At 41.0% G+C, this 22698-nt stretch overlaps 1 protein-coding gene across 11 annotated transcripts in view; it reads right to left on the bottom strand.

The window, feature by feature from the left end:
• ARID1B (AT-rich interaction domain 1B) overlaps positions 1 to 22698 on the bottom strand; it is a 436783-nt gene that overhangs the window by 97244 nt on the left and 316841 nt on the right. For 9 of the 11 annotated variants that reach the window (XM_034963134.3, XM_034963128.3, XM_034963132.3 and 6 more), the window contains one exon: positions 2769 to 2858. The exons of the other annotated variants lie outside the window; for them this stretch is intronic. In XM_034963134.3, the coding sequence (XP_034819025.3) occupies positions 2769 to 2858 (90 nt within the window). The remainder of the gene's footprint in view (positions 1 to 2768; positions 2859 to 22698) is intronic. 11 annotated transcript variants of the gene reach the window in all.

Raw genomic sequence — 22698 nt, 5'->3', positions numbered from 1 at the left:
GTCTTTCAGAGGAGGTTTAGAGATCACATTCATAAAAATCAATTCACATTTAGCAACTTCTATAATTTATATTTACTATTTGAAAGAAATGGTCATGGCCGGGTGCGGTGGCTCATGCCTGTAATCCCAGCACTTTGGGAGGCCGAGGCAGGTACATCACCTGAGGTCAGGAGTTGGAGACCAGCCTGACCAACATGGAGAAATCTCATCTCTACCAAAAACACAAAATTAGCCGGGCATGGTGGCACATGCCTGTAATCTCAGCTACTTGGGAGGCTGAGGCAGAAGAATCGCTTGAACCCAGGAGGCAGAGGTTGCAGTGAGCTGAGATCGTGCCATTGCACTCCAGCCTGGGCAACAAGAGTGAAACTCCATCTCCAAAAAAAAAAAAAAAAAGAAGTGGTCTTTATAACCACCCAGCTTGTTACGTACCTGGTATCAGTTACCCAAACTACACTACATATAATAAAGGCAATCGAAGGAAAAACAATAATCATATTAACATGGTAATTTCCATACAGTGGTACCACTAAAGAGCCTAGATTTTGCCTTGAAAGTGGATCAATTTAAGTTAAAAGTTTGATTTAGCTAAGTTTCCTAATTGTTGTCCTGTTTTTCACATCTGGTTTTCTACATTGCCCAATTTCCCAAACACGTATCTGTTGGAAAGGGTTGGGAAAGATATTGTTCAAGGATCTGAGAGGGTTTCTGTTTGTTTTCTTCTTAGTAATAAAGGTTAAAATTTTAAGACTTTCAAATAAGGGAACTTTTACCCTTTAACACTTGTTAAAATAAAAAGAACTGTACCAGTGAGAGTGATGTTACAGGGTTATGGGGTGAATCTTCATCTCAGTTCTCTGCCTGACCCGAGTAGGCACCCAGTGCAAGACAATTTCCTTTTTCCCCACAGTGACCCAACAATACAACACAGGTGCAACTCACAACCAAAAAAAGGATTTTAGTAAGAATCACGCTTGCTTGGCACCAGTACACTATAAACTTCTATAATGCCTTCAAGATGACCAGAGCCATATGAGGAGTTAACACAGATCAAGCAATTTAGAGAGATGATATGGGATAAAAGGAGGATTTAGAGCAGGTCACAGTAGAGAATTTAGGGAAACAAATGCACATATTCACACAATTATTAAAATCTATTTTTATTTTTTTGAGACAGGGTCTCACTCTCTGTTGCTCAGGGTGGAGTGCAGTGGTGTGATCACAGCTCATGGCAACCTCGACCTCCATGGGCTCAGGTGATTCTCCCACCTCAAAAACCTATTATTGTACTATTAGAAGGCAGTGGTTCTCAAGGTATGGTCCTCAAACCACTGGCATCAGCAATATCTGAGAACTTGCCAAAAATGGAGGTTTAAAACGTCCCAATTCAAACCTTCTGAATTGGAAACTTGGGGGTGGGGCCCAGGAATCTCTTTTAACAAGTCCTCCAGGTGATTCTCACACACTGTGAAGTTTAAAAACCATGAACTATTCCACTATTAAAACATTATATTATCGACTATACCTTACATTATAATAAAAAGTTATATATGTAATGGTATTAGAAAGTGAAAAATTCATTTTATCCCGCTGAAACATTCAACACAAATGATATGTAGATAAAGCAAATCTATCTTTTCATTGACATTAGTTTCTAAACATGTTGCTGAGTTTGTAACACGTAAAATAACTTAAACCTCATAATTCTAATCAGAAGCAAATCATCATCTCTACAACTCATATACAAATAATTATAAACAGTAGGGGTCAGGAGCCCAGTACATATTAGCTGCCAAGGTGGGAACTTCTGGCCTCTGGGCCTGTGTGAGAGAGGAGGGGAGTGCAGGACAGCGGTATCTCTCTCGTTTGTTGTGGGATGGAGCAGGCAAGCCTTGCCCCACTGCAAGGGAAGTGACCTGCCACCGCACCAGGGGTGCACAAGTAGGCTTCTTGTACCTCCAGAATACACCAATCTGGATTAAAACCACCACCACCACCAAGAGTAGCTTTCCTACTCCAAGGGATAATGAAGACAGAGGTAAATATGGGTGGGCTTAAGGTCTCTGCAAGGCAGTTAAGAAATGCACGGCAGGGATGACAGGCAGGACTAAGCTAAAGGTCAAGAGCACTGGCAGATGTGGGGCCACTTCTCTCCAAAGGTTTCAGGAAAAGCCCATATTCTTTTTTTCTGGGACTGGCACTAACTAGCTCCTGAGAATAAGGGAAGTCACACCTAACCGCTACACTCCCCAGTTGCTTTAGGTGACTGGGCCGTAGAAACTTTTAGGTCTGCTCCAGTTCTAAGATCTTACCATTTATTAAGACAAGGTCTTGCTCTGGGTTTAAAATCTTACTATTAAATATCAGGGAATAACCAGTATTAACACATACAACCCCCCACCCCCAACCGCCACACACACACATTGGGACTGATACCCTAGTTGAGTCATTCACAGTTATTTTTACACAGCTAGACCAAATACCAGACTACAGTCATATGTGAACCATGTTTCCCGGTGCTATGTGGACACACACATTCTTTGGGCCTTGAACTGTACTTTGACCAAACTTCACCCAACCTACAAGAAAGCATCCTCCCTCCTCTCCATATTTGTTGGAAGGGCTTTTGTTTATTTCTTCCGTCTGATAAGAAAACATAATATCCTTTAAAAAAATTAACGATAAGGAGGTGCATAGGTAAGCAAACTCACGTACGCCTTATCACCTGAAAGCACTATAGGCATGTAAGACATGAACTGGAGACGAACCTCTTTCCTGTGGCATTGGTGACTGGCTCAAGGCGGGATGGGAACTGGATTCTGACTGGCTCCCGGGTGGCTGTGGAGGCATCTGACTACCTGTAAAACACAGGAGGGAAAGTGGAGATGGGGGAACCCTTTGCATTAATAATGCAGTCATGCAAAACCAAGACACAGCCACATTTAATTTTTATGATCACAAAAGGTATAGCCCCACTAAAAAAAGACATAGCTCAGAGTGTAATAGTTCATCTTTTCCCTGGGAAACAAAGAGGAAACATGAATAAACATATTTAGCTAAACACTTGCTGAAAAGTTGTTACTGAATGAGTTCCTAAACTCATATATGAATCAATCTGTAGCTGAAATTTCTTGACACACACTTCTTCAATGCATTTAAGAAAACGTAGGAGAGCTGGGCCAAACTCATCCTCCTGACTCTTACGTGAGTCTCCAGGTGGGCAGGCATGCAGAGTGGCCAACAATTACTCATGGTAATATCCAATCAGTACAGTAATATCAATAGACTTCTAAAACATCTTCATCATTAGTCAGAGATTTAACATAAACTTAGAAGACCTCCGTTAAGAAACAAAAAACAGACTACTATAAAATGCAGTACACATGATCACTAAAGGAGGGACTATTATTCTGCATCTCCTTTGATCTTTATTGCTAATACAGCAATAGCATCTATTTAATTTCCAGTTTTAAGTGTATGCTCAGTTTGTCTTTTCCAAATATAATGTAAACTCCTTAAGACAGGAATCTTATCTGTATTCCTTCAATCCCTCTCTGAACATAGCAAATACTTAATAAGTCATAATCTGTGAATATTATTTAAAGGAAGATACTTCTTACTATATTGATAAAAGAGAGATAATGAGTCATGTGAAGGCAGGAGATGAGATTTTGAAATTTAAAAATCATCAGAGGTAGCTGATGATCTCAACTCACTTTTTGGCTGAGAGGTTTAGATGCATTTCTAAGACTAAAAATGTAACGGAATTTAAAAAGCAGCTGAATTTAGCACAGTCCTCAAGGCACTAACTAGCTCTCGTGACATGAGGACCATGCTATTTTATCTTCTACCCTCCCTCTTTGCTTCAATAAATTGGAAACACAAATACACTCACACACACACATAAAGAACACTGCATAGTCCTCTGGGGCGGTGGTCCTGGGACCCCGGCTGGATCAGGCTAACCGCTCTGACTCCGTCAGACCCACTGCTTCATAGTCAGGCATATTGCTCAAAAGAATTACAAATAATAAATAAAAAAATTAATGTCCTAAAGATCATCACCAATTCGCCCCCGTGAAGGTCAGGGCACATTCGGCACAAAGCCTGGTATTTGACGATGTACAACAACCAACCCTCTTGTGGTTCTACAAGATGGGTCTGTTACCCATGTGGCCAGGCAGGACACGGTCCCAGAATCTCTCAGGACTGTCACTCCTTACTAAGTCTAATCACGGGGTATCTGTGGCAGTCAGAGGATCAGGAATATGATTTTCAGTTTAGATAACACGTATAAATAGCTGTTAAAATATTACTATAAAACAATTGTTTTCAGGGGTTTAGGCTTTGTTTAGAGAAGAATGCAAAGCTTGTTTATGTATTTCTGAGTGTTCCTGAGTGTGTAACTGCCACTCTCATTTTCAGATTAAGTGAAAACCAAAGACCTGAATTTATAGACACTGAGAAATATGCACTGTGTCACCACTAGAAGCTGCTTTTTACATTAGAAGCATAACTAGTCGGGATAAAAGACCTGGACAAACAGCATAGACTTCGTTAAGTATCCATTTGGTTTCAGACATTTGTAGTAAATTAGTACTAGTATCAAATAATTAAATGTAAACTAAAAAACACTTAACATTCTGAACCAAAACAATTTCAAGGGTAAATACTGGTCACCGACTTGGCTACAGATCTACAAAAGTTGCTGTGTGCTCACTGCAGGGTCATGTGCTTCCTATGAAATACCCTAAGGCCTCCAATCTGTAGTCCATTTAGAAATTTAAAGCACTCTGCAGCCAAATACTGACTTTTTAAAATATCACTGGGGAATCAGCTGCAGCAAGACAGTAAGTGCTTACATTATCAGGATCACTTCTGCATGACAGGCTGGATTCATAGACTCATGACAGTAAAAACAAACAGTAATTCTATGTGAACACAGGGCACCGTGGCTTAGACGGTGCACGCCCGAGGCACTGCTCTTATGCACAATATTTCAAGTAGAAATAAAAAAGGCTGTAAGTAATGCATCCCATGATTCATAAAATACCGCCACAGCCAAGCAGCACTTCTGGTTGTGTGGCACAATTCTAAGACAGATGTCCCTTTAAAGCAATGAGAATATTCACATACCAAATTCATTCTGTTAAAGATACAAGAGCTTTATCATGATACAGATCCAGCCAAACCATCTTATTCATTTTCCTTTACTCCCTATCTTTCTACCATAGTTTCATAACTACTAAGTCATAGTTACTATGATTCAGTAACTACAGTAACTAAGAAACAACTTGATCTTCCACAGGCATAGTTTAAACATCGTCACAGCAGATGATGACTCAGAAAATGCATTTGAGAAAGTGATACAGAAGACTCATTTGTGTCCTTGGCCCATGTAAAGAAGAAAATTCAGAGCCCTCCGAACCAACCGAATTCAATAAACACCTTCAAAATTACAGATTTTTATATGACATGTGTTGGTCACAAGTAAAACCTCTTAAACAAAGTGTGGTAATAATTTTTAAAGAGCATACTGCTGGGCACAGTGAACCAACCCACTTTATGAAGGCACTTTAACATTAAAATAGTTTAAAAAAATAAATAAAGAGAGCCCCCGTGTTCTTTCCTCAGCAATGTCTATTACGATGTAAGCATAATGGAAAAAATAGAACTGGAAAACACTATACTATGAATTAGAATAAGTTCCGCCATTGCACACTTCTGTATTCTCCAATGATAACATATACAACCACGTGCACAATTTAGGTGCAGAACTGTCACCTGCATTTCTACTTTTACTGAAATAAAATGATCAGCCTAAGTCTATGCTATCATTTTCTTAAAAACGTACTTTTATTTTTAATTAATTTTAGACTTACAGAAAACTTGTAAAAATAGTGCAAGGAGTTCCCTTATATCCTTTAGCCCACCTCCAATGTTAACATCTTATATAACCATAATACAATTACCTAGAAGAGAAGCTTACCTAAAGACCTCATTTGAATTGCACCCATTTTTCTGCGTCATGTCTTTTTTCTGGGATCATCCCACATTTAGTCTTTCCTTCTATTTTGTGACCTTGACACCTTTGAACAGTACTGTTCAGTTATTTTGTAGAACGTTGCCAAATTTTATTTGCTCTGATAATATTTTTTATCCCTAAAATGAGGTTATGAATTTGGGGAAGTGTACCACAAAAATGTCATACCCTTCTCAGTACAATCTATTTTCCCATTGTAGTTGGTTAAGTATTTTTTGGAAGATATTTGAGACTATGCAAATCCTATGCCTCCTCAAACCTGCACTCACGAATTTCTGGATCCTTTAGAAGATCTTGTTTACATTTATTACAGTGGTATCGGCTAACGGTGATTCTATATTTCCCCTTTTTCTTCCACATTTAGTTACTGGAATTCCATTGTGAGAAGAGCCATCTTCTTCCTCACTTGGTTTTTTATTTATTAGACTATTTCTCTTCACTCACTGTGGCAGACACACCCTCGAGTAACCTCCAATGAGTAACACCAGTGAGTAATCCCCTCCTTTCCACTGAGCAGAACCTGTAATTCTATCCAAAGAATGTGAAGAAAGTGATGGGCTGTCACTCCTGCAACTATGTCAGATGGCAAATGTGAAAGGATTTTGCAGATATAATTAAACTCCCTAATCAGCTGACTCTGAAATAATCAAAATGGAGAGAGATGATCCTGTATGGGCCTGACATTTCAACAGGGTTCAGGCCTTCTAGGAAATAGGCTTCTCTGATGTGAACTGAGACTAAGGCAAGAACGAGAGGCCTCCAGAATCTCAGGACCTCACTCCAGCAACCGCTAGGAGATGAAGCTGCCACAATCTGAATGAAACTGGAAGTAGATTGTTCCCTAGTCGAGCCTCCAGATGAGGATGCAGGCTGCCCAACATCTTGACTGCAGCCTTGTAAGTCCTGAGCAGCTAAGAGGTGCCTGAACTCTCTGCCAGGGGAACAGAGATAATGAATGTGCCTTGTTTTAAGCTGGTAAGTTTGTGGCACACCCTTTGGGCTTTCCTTTTTTTCACGCTGTCCTGGACACACTGTCCTGGGCTCCCCAGCACCCCTTTATGTGAGTGCTCCATAGTTTACTCAACACTCTCCTGGGTATGGGCATTTAGACAGTTTCCAGTCTTTTGTGGATGTATTTTTGTATTGCTGGGGTCTATGTTCAGGGAAAATTCCCTGAAATGGGATTGTTGGGTCTAAAGGTTACACAATTCCAAATTTCCTTCTAGAAACTTTGTACTAATTTACATTGCTACAAGCAATGTTTGAAAGGCCTGTCTCTCCATAACCTCACTAATAGAACGTATTGCTATTTAAAAAATTTTTACCAGTCTTGGCCAGGTACGATGGTTCACCCCTGTAATCCCAGCACTTTGGGAGGCTGAGGTGGGCGGATCATGAAGTCAGGAGTTCAAGACCAGCCTGACCAACATGGTGAAACCCCGTCTCTATTAAAAATACAAAAATTAGCCAGGTATGGTGATGCGTGCCTGTAACCACAGCTACTGGGGAGGCTGAGGCAGGAGAATCGCTTGAACCCGGGAGGCAGAGGTTGCAGTGAGCCGAGATCGCACCACTGCACTCCAGCCTGGGTGACAGAGCAAGACTCCATCTAAAAAAAAATTAAAAATAAAAAATTACCAGTCTTACTGATTCTGAATGAGTTTGACTACTTTTTCAGATTTTAGGGCCATTTTAATATCTTTCCTTGTGAATTGTTTGTTCAAGTCTTTCTCCTATTTTTCTGCTTACGTTCTTAATCCTTTGTCCTGGAATTTTTAAGGGTTCTTCATATATTAGAGATATTAGCCCTTTGTCTGTGGTATATATTGTGAATATCTTCTCCTAGTTTGTCAGTTGTCTTTTAGTTTTGCTTACGGTGTCTTTTGTAGTGGAAATTTTTTTTAATGTAGTCAAATTTATCAGTCTTTATTTTTATTGCCTCTGGATTCTGAGTCACAGTTAAGAAGCTATTCTCTCTACACCAAGGTTAAAGAGGAATTCACCCTAGTTTTCTTCGAGTACATACATGTTTTTTTTCCATCTCCCTCGAGTTTATTTGATGTGAGGATGGATCTAACTTAATCTCTTTGCACGTGGCTCCCCAAGTATTCCAACACAATTTATTTAAAAATCCATTCTTAGCCCAGTGACTTGAAATATCATCTTTGTCATTTAATACATGTTCACATGTATTTGGTCTAACTCTGGACTTCCTCTTCTGTTCCACTGGCTAGCACACACTATTTTCAGTTCCAGTATTTTTATACCATGTTTTAGTGTCCAGTAAGAATAGTGCTCCTCACCATTTCTTTTTCAGTGTTTTCTAAGTTTTCTTGCATGTTTTTCTATATGAACTTTAGTATCAACCTGTCCAATCATATAAAATAGCTCACTAATACTTTCACAGCAATTGGACTGAAATAATCAGTCAAGGAGAACTCATGACTGCTGAGTTCATCCCACCCAAGAACAAGAGACATCTTTCATTTGCTTAAGTCTTCTTTAGTTTCTTTCAGGTACCTAGAGGGTTTGTATATTTTATGTTAAGTTTATTCCTAAGCACGTAGTCTTCCTTGTTGCTACTGTAAATGGGATTCTCTTCACCATTATATGTCTTTTAACTGTTTATTGTTTGTGTATAGAAAGACTACTGCTTTTTGTATGTTAATTTTATGTCTCACTACTGCATTAAATGAATTCTTCCACTGCTAATTTGTCATTGATTCTCCGGGGTTTTCCAGGCATACTATTATATCATCCGTAAATAGACAGTTTTATTTCTCCTACACTCATCCTTATGCCTTTAATTGAGTTCTCTTGCCTAACTACATTGGCTAATATCTGTAGTACATTACTGAACAGTAGTGAAGATAGTGATTATCCTTGCCTCATTTGTGATCTTAGTGGAAATGCCTCTAGAGCTTCCCTAGTCCATAAGTGAAACTAAAGCATATACATTTTACCATGTTGAGATTGTATCTCTCCATTGCTACTTCCTTGAGTGTTTTTATCATAACTGGGTGTTGAGTTTTGTTACAGAGAGGATTTCCCCCCACCAGATGTATGTTTATGGTATATATTAATAACGGAGTTGTTAGGCCGGGCGTGGTGGCTTACGCCTATAATCCCAGCACTTTGGGAGGCCAAGGCGGGTGGATCACGAGGTCAGGAGTTTGAGACCAGCCTGGCCAACATGGTGAAACCCTGTCTCTACTAAAAATACAAAAAATTAGCCGGGCCTGGTGGCAGGTGCCTGTAATCCCAGCTACTCAGGAGGCTGAGGCGGGAGAATCACTTGAACCTGGGAAGTGGACGTTGCAGTGAGCCGAGATCACATTACTGCCCTCCAGCCTGGGCAACAGAGCAAGCCTCTGTCTCAAAAAAAAAAAAAAAAAAAAAAGTTGTTAATATTGAACCAACTTTGCATTTCTGGAATAAATGCCACTTATGATACATTATTTTCTTAATGTACTGTTGGATTCTGTTTGCTAATATTTTCTTTAGAATCTTACACTAGAAGAAGTTTTGGGAGAATTTTATCCAATTAAAAATAGCTTTTAAGAACTAAATCAAGATAAGTACCAAATTAAATATTCAAGTAACATAACTCTGGGATTTTAGTATATAACACAATTGGGAAAAAGTGGCTAATATGTGTATTTTGGTAAATTAGCACACATCCAGTAATGTATAATGTACAGTGGATGGACTGAGACATGAATATATTATAGCTCAGCATACTTCATAGAACAAGATGGTGGGGCAGTCAGTACTAACAAGTGCCACGTTCTACGATTTTTTACAACTGGACACAGTATTAACACTTTCCATAGTTCTTAATTCTGTTCATTGTCTCAACTGACTACAATGTACATTCCATACAGACAGAAAATTCAGACTGTTTGGTTCCCCGCTATATTATATCTCTTGAACCAGGCATATAGTAACCATTCAATAAGTATTTGTTGAAAAAAAAAAAGTATGGCTAATGATTCCAGGAACCAAGCTCAGATTAATAGATAATTAGATCTTTGTAACTCATCTGTAATCATGTAGTTTTATCTTATTATTCTAGATGAGGATTAGACAAACTTTCTCTGTAAACTGCCAGATAGTAAACATTTTAGGTTTCACAGGCCATATGTTTTCTGTTGCAACTACTCACCTCAGCTGTTGTAGTTCAAAAGTAGCCACAGACAATATGAAAACAAAATAGCATAAATAAAATTTTATTTGCCAAAACAGGTGGTTGCCTGAATTTGGTCCTTAGGCTGTAGTTTGTGATCCCTGTTCTAAATGATAATATGAGTGAGTAAAGAAACATTCAGGAAGGCCGGGTGCAGTGGCTCACACCTGTAATCCCAGCACTTTGGGAGGCTGAGGTGGGTGGATCACGAGGTCAGGAGTTTGAGGCCAGCCTGGTCAATATGGTGAAACCCCGTCTCTACTAAAAGTACATAAAAATTAGCCAGGCGTGGTGGCGTACACCTGTAATCTCAGCCACTCAGGAGGCTGAGGCAGGAGAATCGCTTGAACCCGGGAGGCAGAGATTGCACCACTGTACTCCAGCCTGGGTGACAGAGCAAGACTCTGTCTCAAAAAAAAAAAAAAAAAAAAAAAAAGAAACACTCAGGAGGAATACTTGCTGAAAAAGCCAATACAGATGAGTATTTAATAACAACAGCACTGACATAGAAATCTCACATTCTTCCATATTTAAAGGGGAAGGCTTCATAAATAAACGTCAGTAACAGAAGTTGCTTTATGCTCTCTCCTATCTATATGTAAGAATGCACTGCGTTCCTTAGCACTTAATGCAGGCAAAAGTCTAAGACTTAAATGGTAAGTACATTTAGCAGGTAAATGTTTAGATAAATGATTACTTGTAGTTTTATTTTTCCAACTCTTTCGGATCAGAAACAAACCAACAAATCAGATCAACTACTGATCAGATGCAATTGCATAAATTATACTCTACTACTTTTGTGTTGGGATGGTAGAGAATAAACATGAGGTGAATAGGATTCCCACATTAATCCTTCATTGAGGTTAAAATTCCCTGGGGATAATTCCTTTCTACATTACTACAGTATACAACTATAGAAAAAGAACAAGAACACTAACTCTGAACCACAACCAATTCTGGCAAACAAACCATTCACCCCTTTTCAAATAATACTGCATTATCTCCAGTATGAGTAATACTAATACATATAGAAATATTCAGAAATTCCATGTTTCAAAAGTTGTAGTGGCCATAGAAAAATTATTCCTTCCTTTCACATCATTACAGCTAAAAAGCCAACTAACCTAAGATGGATTTAGTTTATCTGAGATGGAATATTGACATGATTAGTCAAGATAGCAAATCTGGAGTCTGAATGACAGACACTACTTGATTTCGGTTTTAGTGCCTCAGATCCATTCCATCCTTCCAATTTTCCTATGTTAGCTGACTCTGGGCAAAAGTGAAGAAAGAAGGAGCTAAAGAGAGAGCACTGTCTAGAATATACATTTATTTGTCTTACAAGTTCGCAGGTAAATTAGAGATAGCTTGAATGTGCCAAATGAGGTTAAAAAAAAAAAAGAGTACTCACTATATAGAGGGCAATGTCCTAAATTATATTCTTTGATTAGTAATTCAAGAAGATTGGCTTTTTACAATTAATGTGAAAAGACATGTTAAACCATGGAAATTTGGACAATTTTATTGGCCAATCATCCTCAATACATGGAGATCATGAGGTGTTTAGTGGCAAGTACTTGAGTCCTCTTCATAAACTCTGTGACAGCTGCAAGGGTAAGACAGACCTATTCTTAGGTCCATGTGAATTAAACTGGTTGTGGTTCTTGTTGAATTCTGAGAAGAAATGAGGAATGCTTCCAGTCACTTTGCAAATAACTCTATCATGATCAAGTTACTCCCATGGGATGGTGCTACAAAATCAATACATAGTTCATGGTTTTCAGCAATTAGCAATTGAATTAATTCTTCTACTCGTCAAGAATTCTTGGTGGTGTCATTAACTTTAGTGAGAAATTAAAAGAACACATTGTAGCAACCAAATACTGATACATTACTACTATGATCGTGTTCATCTTGTACTTCCCACTGACTGTGCAATTCTGCTGCTGCATCCAAAATTAAAACACTGGGTTGCTTTATTCTAGTACAGCCTCATGGAAATCGGCTCTCTTTCAAATCTTTAAAGTAGAATACGGGTCTCACCTACCACCATCTGACTTTACCGATCTTCTGGAGGATACATTTCTAATATTCTGCCAAACCCACTAGTAATTACACTATAACTTCTTACTATGGGTTGTATTTAGTTGCTCCTTTAATTTCTGAAACATGAAGAACTGGTCAGGATCTTTCCTTCCACCATGATAAATGACAATATAATTTTGTTAAGAGACAGCATTGGTTGGTTGCATGGTAGACTCCGCATCTGTGGAAATCACTGTACATCTTATCTAAGTTAGTAAGAAGCTAGAGTATGGTAAGATGGTACAGCTCTGCAACACAGCACAAGGATTTCATGGGTCATTTCTTTAAAAACCCGCATAATACCTAATGGTGTAAATGAAAAATACATTTTTGATAATCCTCACATTCAACAAACGTCCTAGTCTCAGGCATTTCTTTAGATGAGTTAGAAAACCCACAAGTTATTTAGACATAGCATCCTTCTGTTCAGTGTTTTCTATTTCACTTGCTTCAAGAACGGAAAAAAATCCCACTTATTCTCAGAATGAAGAAGCAGGCTGGCTGACAGCAACTTCGATATGCTCCAAGCAAACTACTGAAATACAGAATCTGCTCCGGCTTCCGCTTAGTGGTTCCGGTTAACAGTTTATCTGAAGTGCGTGGGTGTGAACTTATAACACTTCCTATTGTTCAGCATGGGGTGTGTGTGCCTCTGTCTCTAATAAGATCACCTCACCCTTTACCAAAAGGTCCTGTATCAGGGCAGAGGGGTGGGGAAGATGTTGGTGAACAGGCTGTCAACACAATTCTTTATTGTGAATAAATCCTATCTCAGATTAGAGCAGTGTAAACCAGAAAGTAATGTTCTTCCCTACCTTTCAACTGAGAACACAGAACCACAGCAATTTGGTGTCCTCACCTTGAAGGAGTTAAGCCCCTGCTTTGAGAGATAAACCTTTTCATGTCATACAGCTCGAAAGTTCATTCAAAACGGGGCTAGACTTTCCTAAATCCTTATCCAAAATATTACAGACTATTCATGTGTCATTAGGTCCTAAAAATACAGATAAATGGGCACTTCAGAGGCTATCTGACTTGGATACTCCCGAGCCACGAAGGGAAGAAGGATACTTCCAATTCCCGAACTTGAGAGAACAAGACAGCTCCCACGCACCGTTCACAGGGCCGTATACCTTTATTCTAAACAAACTAATACACTGTCAAAAACCTGCTGGATTAAGCTTTTCAACTCTCCTCCCTACTGTGGTCTGAGTGTTCCAAGTCTTTTTCTAAACCTCACTGCTAGGCTTGAAGATAGATTAGCTACAAAGGACGATCAGCCAACAGGTAGAAAACAGAAGTGAGTATGATGTGGTCTATGTGAATTATGCCCTCATAAAAGCCCTTGAAGACCAACTTATAAAACGTTACTCACCCAGCCTGCTATCATAGATTCAAACCAGAACTTTTCTTTTATTAATTAAACATACTAAAACTACATAATGTTTTTCGCATGGGTCCTCCTCAGAACTGTGTGACAGGTGCAAGGGTAAGACAGACCCTTGCAAGTTGGTTTAATAGTCTGATCACTAATACCCATGAGATCCCTTTTGGGGAGATACCTTCCCACAGAGAACTTGGGGCAAAGAAACTGAAAAGTCTCTGGCAAGGCAAAGGACAAGTTAAGTCAGAGGATACATGGTGATGCACACACGGACTTCTAGACTTAACTATTTAAGTCAGCACAGCTTTGATTAAAGATAAACTGGAGTTGGCCCAGCGCAATGGCTCACGCTTGTAATCCCAGCACTTCAGGAAGCCAAGGCAGGCAGATTGCTTGAGGTCAGGAGTTCAAGACTAGCCTGGCCAACATGGTAAAACCCTGTCTCTACAAAAATGCGTGGTGGTGGGCACCTGTAATCCCTGCTACTTGGGAGGCTGAGTCAGGAGAATTACTTAAACCTGAGAGGCGGAAGCTGCAGCAACCCGAGATCATGCCACTGCGCCCCAGCCTGGGTGACAGAGCGAGACTCCGTCTCAAAAAAAATAAAAAAATAAACTGGAGTCATAAAACATTTACATACAGAGGATTCTCCGCATTAAAATGAGACATTTTTAGTCTGGATGACTGCTAAGTGGCCTGAAAGGTGTGGGAATATCATGTGCTTTGGGTTTGACTGAGGCACAACTCTCAGGGTGGCGGCTGGCACAGCTCAGCCTGGGTCCCACTGCACTTACCGCTCCACTCAGGACCGACTCTGGGGAGGTGAATAAAAACTGTGTCTTTGTGGATAAAACAGCCATTAAATAAAAGATGGAACTTTAAGGAAAGCTTCTCAACTTTAGTTAACTTCAGATGTGAAGACATGAATAGTAAATAGGCAGTATGACCAAAAATGTGATTTGGTTGAAAGCAGGAACCACTTCTAACTTTGGGAATCTTGAGGATCTGGGAGGCATCCCCTGTGAAAGTCCATGATGTCCTGAAGTACATCAACTACCATGCTGAAAATCTGGCATTCTCATCAAAACACACCCTTTGCAATAGCTTTAAAGCTCAGGCATACAATTCCCAGGTCTACTGGGCCATGTGAAAACCCACTTGTGGAGGGAAAGGTCTATTCTCCACATTTGGGTATGGCATTGCTAGCCCGGCCTTCCCCCAGGAAGTCCGGATTCATAGCACTCTGCTATCTGTAAGAAAAGAGGTAGGTTCTGAACTTTCCTCAGGCAGAACACCAGACATAAAATGCTGAACAGCCACCAGCTCCATTCTCTCGAATCCTCGCTTTGATGTAAGGTAAGAGGCGGCGGGGAGAACACCAAATAGAGCGGATGGTTTATATTTCTCTCACCAGGGCAAATTAATAAAAACAAAACCTAATTCTTCCCTTCTCTCACCCATTCTTATTCCTCCTCAATATTTTTCCTCTTTCTAAGATTCCTTTTTTGTTTGAGAAGCTTAATATTTGGCTACCTCTGAAGAAATGGGTATAGTGACAGATGAAAGACTTGTATTCATCGTCTAATTCAGAATAAGGGGAAAAATCGACTGCTGTGCATTTAGGATTCTAACAACCTTGCAATTTTGTATAGTCGTTTCCCCCACCCGTTCTTTTGAAGAAATCTGCTTTTATTCTGCTAATAACTAACCACAGTTGCAGCAGCATGGATCCGATTAGCAGTTCTTATGATACAAAGGGGAGAAGAAAAAAAGCTGTGAACAGGGTTGCCAATTTGTCCACCTGGGCCCCCAGGAGAAAGATTAGCTGAGGCGCCTGCCTGCTCCCTTTCTTCCACTTGATCACTGCTCTATGCTGCCGGATAGAGACAGGCCTTTTTAAAGCCAAGGCACTTTCCTTTAATCAAAGTTTCACTTGCCTCCACCCTCTCTTGTCACAAATTTCTCATTCTGGGTTCCAACGCTTCGTGACAACTCTGCCTGTAAACATGGGTGGTTGGCTATGAAAAGTGCCACATGCGGATGCTCACTCCCTTGGAGTCATTTTGCACCTAAAAGAGAATATAGCACGTGAGCGCTTGCTGTGCCCTGCAGGTACGAGGGACCGTGTTTTCCAGACCAAAAGGTGGCACACGTGGTCAATCAATGGGCATCTTTATGCTGCGTCTGGATGTGAGAAGAGGGAGGGAAAAATACAGGGTTTGGGAATTAAATATTGGAATTTGAGGGAAATAACACAGAATGTATAAAGTTGAGACCAACAGATAAAACACTGGTACTATAGGTGGCATGGTTTCTATAAATTCTCCATTTAGATATAGAATTAAGTGTCAATTTATGTACTAAAATAATATGCTTTTTCTTACAGAGTTTAAAATTTCATTGCATTTGTGATTATACTAACTAATGACAGCTTGTTTTCATGATAAAACTTAAGATTTTTAAACCCTTGGCATAAAACTCATACTTTTAAAAGTAAAGAACGAGACAGCTGAAACCACTTACTATTCTGAAAAACTTAAAAAACAAACAAACAAAAAACCCCAGGCTCCTGAGTGAAATCTCCAGGATCTAAGGGGGATAAATCAACACTTCACAATGTATATTTGAAGGAAACCAGCACCTGCTTACCTTGCTTCACTATCACAATTCACACCATGACATATTAATACATTTGGGTGTTTAAATAAGTGCTTTTTCAAGAGATATAGAATTGCACAATGAAACCCGGATTAATCAATAACCAGACTCCTTTTTAACAGTGCTGGGCTTGTGAGGTTGCTGGGGGGAGAGCAGACCTCTCCAGCACGAGGCTAGAAGTGGGAGGCCCAGGCGGGTGGCAGTGGGCACCCTCACGGACCCGCAGCTCGGGAGTAAACTCTGCCAGAGGCAGTGCCAGCCTGGGCACGGCTAAGCTCTCCATGCTGAGTGCCAGGGGACAAGGAGGGCTGTGCAGGCCACAGAGCCTCTGACTGTGGCAATGTGGAGAGGAAGGTTCTCGAGCACGACCTCAAGTACTCTCCATTACTTCTTTCAGATTGGACTAAATATTCGGCAAGCACACTTGTGAAAGGTATCTGTCACAGTGGAGTCGCTTTCAGGAGGGAGGGGAAAAGAATGATCCCATGGCGGGTGAAATGCAAAGGCAGAAAGACGGCTCCAAGCCCACAGGAGAAAGGTTATAAGTCACCAATTTCAGAACTCTCTTCTTTTGAATTCCCATTTTTCTAAGAGAACTGTGAGTTCTTTAATTTGGCCCATGTTTACTGAATAGCGCTACTTGCCAGGCACTGTTCTTGGCACTGGGGACAAAAAGAAGAAAGAGGCTCTCAGCCCGCCAGGGGCTCAGGCAGCTGGGGCAGCCCTGAGGGAGAGCTGAACTCCGGGGCTGCAGGGGTCAGCAAGGACTTCGTGAAGGGAAAGATCCTTTAGCGGGGTCTTGAAGGGTAAGTAGGAGTTTGCTGGGCTGCATGAAGAGTGGGATGGATGTTCCAGGCGGAAAGGATAAATCACATTATTCTTTAATGCAGCTCTAGGGACAAAGATCTGACGCAAAGTCATGGTCAGTGGTATAGAAACAGGGAATTCTCAACTAGTTCCTCCATCTGCTTCTAAGAAAAGGCACTGAGGCCACATGAAAAACGAACAAGCAGCAAAAATATATATCCACTGAGGTTCGGTTCTCTTAAAATGTGATACTTTTTTTTGCCTTTTTTCAAGTAGAATTAAAATAACATGATTCTTGGATTTCATGTGAAATGAACTTCAAGTAACAATTGTGGAAATAAGGAAGTCTGCTGCTAACTGAATTGGACTTGAGAATACAACAGTATTTTTGCACAAGAATTTTTTCTGTGACATTACTTTCAACTGAACCAAATCTAGTTCTAGAAAGATCAGGAAAAAAAACCTCAGGACTATGCCGCCCTTAACACATGAGCTAATCATCCCTCAACTTTCCTGTGAGAAATGTATGTGCTCCTAACTGGGAAGACAGGCCTCCTTCTCAGCCACGCCCATGGAGCACTGGGGAAGTGCTAAGTTGTCTTGGACACGGGTGCTCTCTTCCATATTCTAGAAACATTTCTTCTTCCATTTCTTTTTCACAGTCTCTACCTTTTTGGGTACCCCAGGGTTTCCTCAGAATTCTTCTCTCAGTGATTCTCAGCCTTGGCTGTGCATAATAACCACCTGGAGAGCTTTAAGAAAGTACTGACGGAATACCCCGCGTCAGACCGATTAGCTCAGCATCTCCAGGGCTGGGCCAGCACCGGTCCTTTCCCAGGCATGCTGTGTGGCGAGTGCTGAGGAGCGCTGACCTTCACTCACTCCCTAGGCCAGTACTTCCCAGACCAGCAGCTTCAGCAGAACTAGAAATTATTGGAAATGCAAACTCTCGGGCTCCATCCCACAACTACTGAATCACAAGCCCTCCAAGTGATGCTGAGGCAGGCTGGGTGCCCAGGGGACCTCATCCTGAACCCTAAAGCCTCACACACTCATTTTTCCCACCAAAATACTTCCTGAGTCCAGATCTTATCCAACCTCCTATTCAAAACCTCCCTTAGGATGCCCAGTAGGAACCTCAAATGCATATGTTTAAAACCAAACTCTCGATTCCCCTTCAAAGACGTGTTCCTCTGTCTTCTGTACAGAACCATCATTTACCAATTCCTTCGGCCAAACTCCTTCTGCCACTACTCCCGCTATGTGCACATCCAAGCGGCCATCAACACTCCGCGTGGTTACTGCAGGAGCCTCCGGTGTCTCTGCTCCCACCTTCCCCTACGGTATACTGTCCACTTAGCAGCCACAGTGAGCCTCCTAAAACCTAAACAGGATTATGCTATTCCCTGCCTTCCCAACCTTCCAGAGGGATCACATCATGCTTAAACTCCTAAATCGGCCAGGCGCAGTGGCTCACGCCTATAATCCTAGCACTTTGGGAGGCTAACGTGGGCGGATTTCGAGAGGTCAGGAGTTCGAGACCAGCCTGGCCAACATGGCGAAACCCCATCTCTACTAAAAATATAAAAATTAGCCAAGCGTGGTGACATGTGCCTATAGTCCCAGCTACTCGGGAGGCTGAGGTAGGAGAATTGCCTGAACCTGGGAGGTAGAGGTTGTAGTGAGTGGAGATCGTGCCACTGCACTCTAGCCTGGAAGACAGAGTGAGACTCCTTCTCAAAAAGAAGTAATAAAAAAACCTCCTAAATCATAATCATAACCTACAAAGTCGTTAGCTCCTCTCTCACCTAACTGCCCACACATTCTGCTCCATTGCCCGTGACCACTATGCTGTGGCTACACTGATTTCCTGGTGGTCGCCGCCCAGCACACTAAGCACAATACTAACGCAGGGCCTTTGAGTTTGCTCCGTTCTCTGCCTGGATCTTCTTTCCCAGATGCTCACATGGCTTGCCCCTGCCCTTCTTTCACTTCTCTTGTTCAAATATCAGCTTCTAAGAGAGACACCTGCCCTAACTAGCCACTGCTATCTAAAGAAGTAACCTGATTTTTTTCCTTGACTACCTGACAATAAAGTATGTAGTTATTTACGTATTTCCTGTCTTTCCCACTAGACTTTAAGTTTCACGAGGACAGGACCCTTTGCAGTTTATGTTCAGCGCCTCTACCCCACTTACTACGCCTGCAGCATAATACACACTCAGTGCTTTGTTGAATTAATGACAGAATAGAATGATAAAATAAGGCAGGAAGGAAACAGAGCAATTAGGATAGTTGGCTTTCCACAGGATATCACCTGGTATATCCAACACTCAAAGTGCAACATGCTACTTTTCTAAAACCATCAAATGAAGTAATATATTTGGCATCCTCAGCAAGGTCACACTCTTGGCATTCAGCTTTATGCATTTAATGCAGTTTGCAAGTACAAACTCCCATGTCACTTTCTGTTTGGAAGGGAGAATATCAACATTAACAATTCCTAGTTATATCATTTATAAACATGCAGATGTGGATTATGAAAGATTAATGCATTTTAGGATTAGTGAAGGCATTCCGTTTGTCTCATGCCGAAACCAATTCTGTTCTTCACTAGTCAATGACAACCCATATCACCCTGTTATGGAAGAGAAATCAAAGGTGCAAGTGTGTGAATTGAGAATAAGTGATGAAACTGATTAGTAAGAGTCTTAACAGCTATAATCAATCAACACATCATAATAATCCTGGCTCCAGGGTTATCAGAAGACTGGGAAATAAACCTAACACTCTCTATAAAATGGTTTTGTTCCTTCCACAATTGTTACTTATTCTCTTTTAGGAAACATGGTGATATACCAAAAGTTTGTGAAATCAACTTTAGGAGCATCTTGACTCTAAGTACTATTCATTTTCCCACCATTTTCCAAAATGTACTCAAGTGATTTTTGAAACTTTTTACTTCTAGGCTAAAATTAGTTCATAAAAGCTTTTGTACCCCTCCATTCTGAATCTTCATTCTCAGCGAAGGGAGAAGGCAGCGGGTCAATGCCAACAGCATTTCCACAGAGGCAGCACACGCAGAATCCAGACGCAGTGACACTCAGCTGAGCAGAGGTTCAGAGCAGGGACAGCCTACTCAGCTCAAGAGTGAAAACAAACAGAACGAGGTGTCTGAAGTGCTTCTCCAGCGAACAATGCAAAAAAATAATGGAGAAGTGGGAGTGGACCATTAGACCCACCATGAAAACACATGAGTCACTGCTGAGATTGCAGAGCAAGAAAAAGGCACATAATATTGCCTTGGTGACACAGGCTTTCTTGTGTTTTCATACGCAGAAGAATAGAGAAAGGGAACGGAAATTGACAGGATAATTTAAACTGAGTTGCCCAACTTTTTTTAATTAAGAGAGGAGCGAAACCAAGTGGGAATTTGTATTTTGATAAATTTCTATTGTTTTCTTATTTCTAAATGTGGGAGAAAGAAGAGGAGAAAAGGCTTAATTTGAAGTTTGCTGGAATGAAAGATTGAAAAGATTTGTGCTTTTGAAGAAAAGAATACTCATTCCCCACCCATCAGAATACCTGACTTGGGGTGTGGAGTGACCTCTGAAGGAGAAGAGTAGCTCAGAACACTGAGGCAGTTCTTCAAACGCAAGGCCTTGGCCACCAGACAGCAATGGGGAATCTGTCCTCTAGAAACAGCGCTGAGAATATTCATGACCCATGGACTTGCTGAGTTTCCATAACCAGGATCTTGGCCTGAATTTTAAAGCTGTTATCTTAAAGTGGGAGGTTCTGTATCACACTACCAATAACTAAACCATACAGAGATGCAACCCCGTCTCTCAAAAAGACAAAATATACAATTTGCTTTCTTAACTATTGCTAAGCAGCATTTGGAAGGGAATGGAAATAGTTTTGTATAACATCCAAATATTTTACTTTGTCAGGGAAAAAAATACTGGCTTAAGTTCTCTTTGGTTTGTAGAACTGCTGAATTGGTTTTCTGTGCTGCCACAGATTAAAAACATGGATATATCAATGGCATTTTGTGTTAATTTTTTTTTTCCTCCTCGGCTTGCCAATAAGCAGCATGCATCTTCCTTGCAACAAGCTGTTGCAGGATTTCCACCTCCAGTGAAGCCAAAAAGGAACATTCGATAGATATTTAAAAATAAGGTTATTAGGTAAGATGATTATGCAGACTTTCAAATAAAAAATTTCTGTCAGTACAAGAAATGCCATTTTAGAGGGTCTACTGCTAATGTTATCACGAAAGGACACTGGCTAAGAACCATTTACATATAGAAATAAACTCATGCTTTTTACCCTGAGTTTTATTAAGGCCAAATTAAAAAGTAGAAAGTTTATTTACTTAGGATGGGCTTGAGCCCTAAGAGATCTAAAACTCCAGGAGAAATGGGTTAAATGAAAGAGAGACATTGGTTTGCATCCTCCATTGTTCATCTGATAGGTACTAATCTTGACAAATTAGACCAGGAGCTATCATTTCCTCTCACTGGAATCCTTCCTGTTCACTCTGGACTATGACTAACTCCTAACTGAGATTCATTTTTCTCTTTCCCATTATAGCATCCTTCCAGATTCTGCTTGTTTGAATGTCAAATTAAGCAAGAAAATTAGTTTTTTGACCAGAATATCTTCTTGTTTGTATCTGCAGCTATATCGGCTGGTAGAGAAATCTACTTAGCTCTCACTTGCTGAAGGGTGGGACTGGGTGAGCACTCACACAGAAGAGCTCTAAATATACCCCAGTGCTGCCAAACAGTTCTTTTCCATATTTAATCCAATACGTGCCACCCTTTCTAGAACTCATGCTTTTTGTCTGAGATTTTCCTGAGGGGCACAGATTCATTATGGCTGGTTGGTATGCTGGATGCATCTCTCGCCCTCTAGGAATGGCCATGATAAAGCTGCAGAGAATTAGGCTCCACTATAAAGGAACTGGTGCTTTGTGGCGTAGGACGAGCTCTGACCAAGCGATTTCTTCAGGCTCGTCACACCTGTGATCCTTTTCAAAGGACAGAGACTGAAGTTATTCACTGGGTATGAGTTCACATTAGCAGGTGCCACATGCTGTGCACTGTGGAGGGGCTCCTGGAAGAGGCTACCCCAGGTGGGAGGCGGCTACCCCAGGCGGGAGGCACATGTGCAGAGGTGATCACTGGAGTGGGGTGAAGCGCAGCTGGCTGGAGAGGGAGAAGGGGAGGGGAGGTATCAGTAGAAAAAGATGGGAGCAGTGAAGGTGGCTCCTGCAATGTGAGTGAGATTCCTCCTGACCTGTGCCTCCTGGCTTCACAGTCTCAGCTCTGAAGCCGCCCTGACCCATCCCTCATGCCCAGCCAGCCAGCAGGTAGTCTGCCGAGAGGCCAGGCGGCAGGTGAGCGCCTCAAACAGCGAAGCACGAAATGTGAAAAGAAAAGGGGTTCTACTTTCATATTTGATGCAACTCTATTTTGTTTCTGTCTATGATAGCTAGGATGATGTTGCCTTTGATTAGTCTTACCTAAT

Source organism: Pan paniscus, chromosome 5, assembly GCF_029289425.2.
Source record: "Pan paniscus chromosome 5, NHGRI_mPanPan1-v2.0_pri, whole genome shotgun sequence".
Classification (NCBI taxonomy): domain Eukaryota; kingdom Metazoa; phylum Chordata; class Mammalia; order Primates; family Hominidae; genus Pan; species Pan paniscus.
This window is presented reverse-complemented; position numbering and strand designations above follow the sequence as displayed.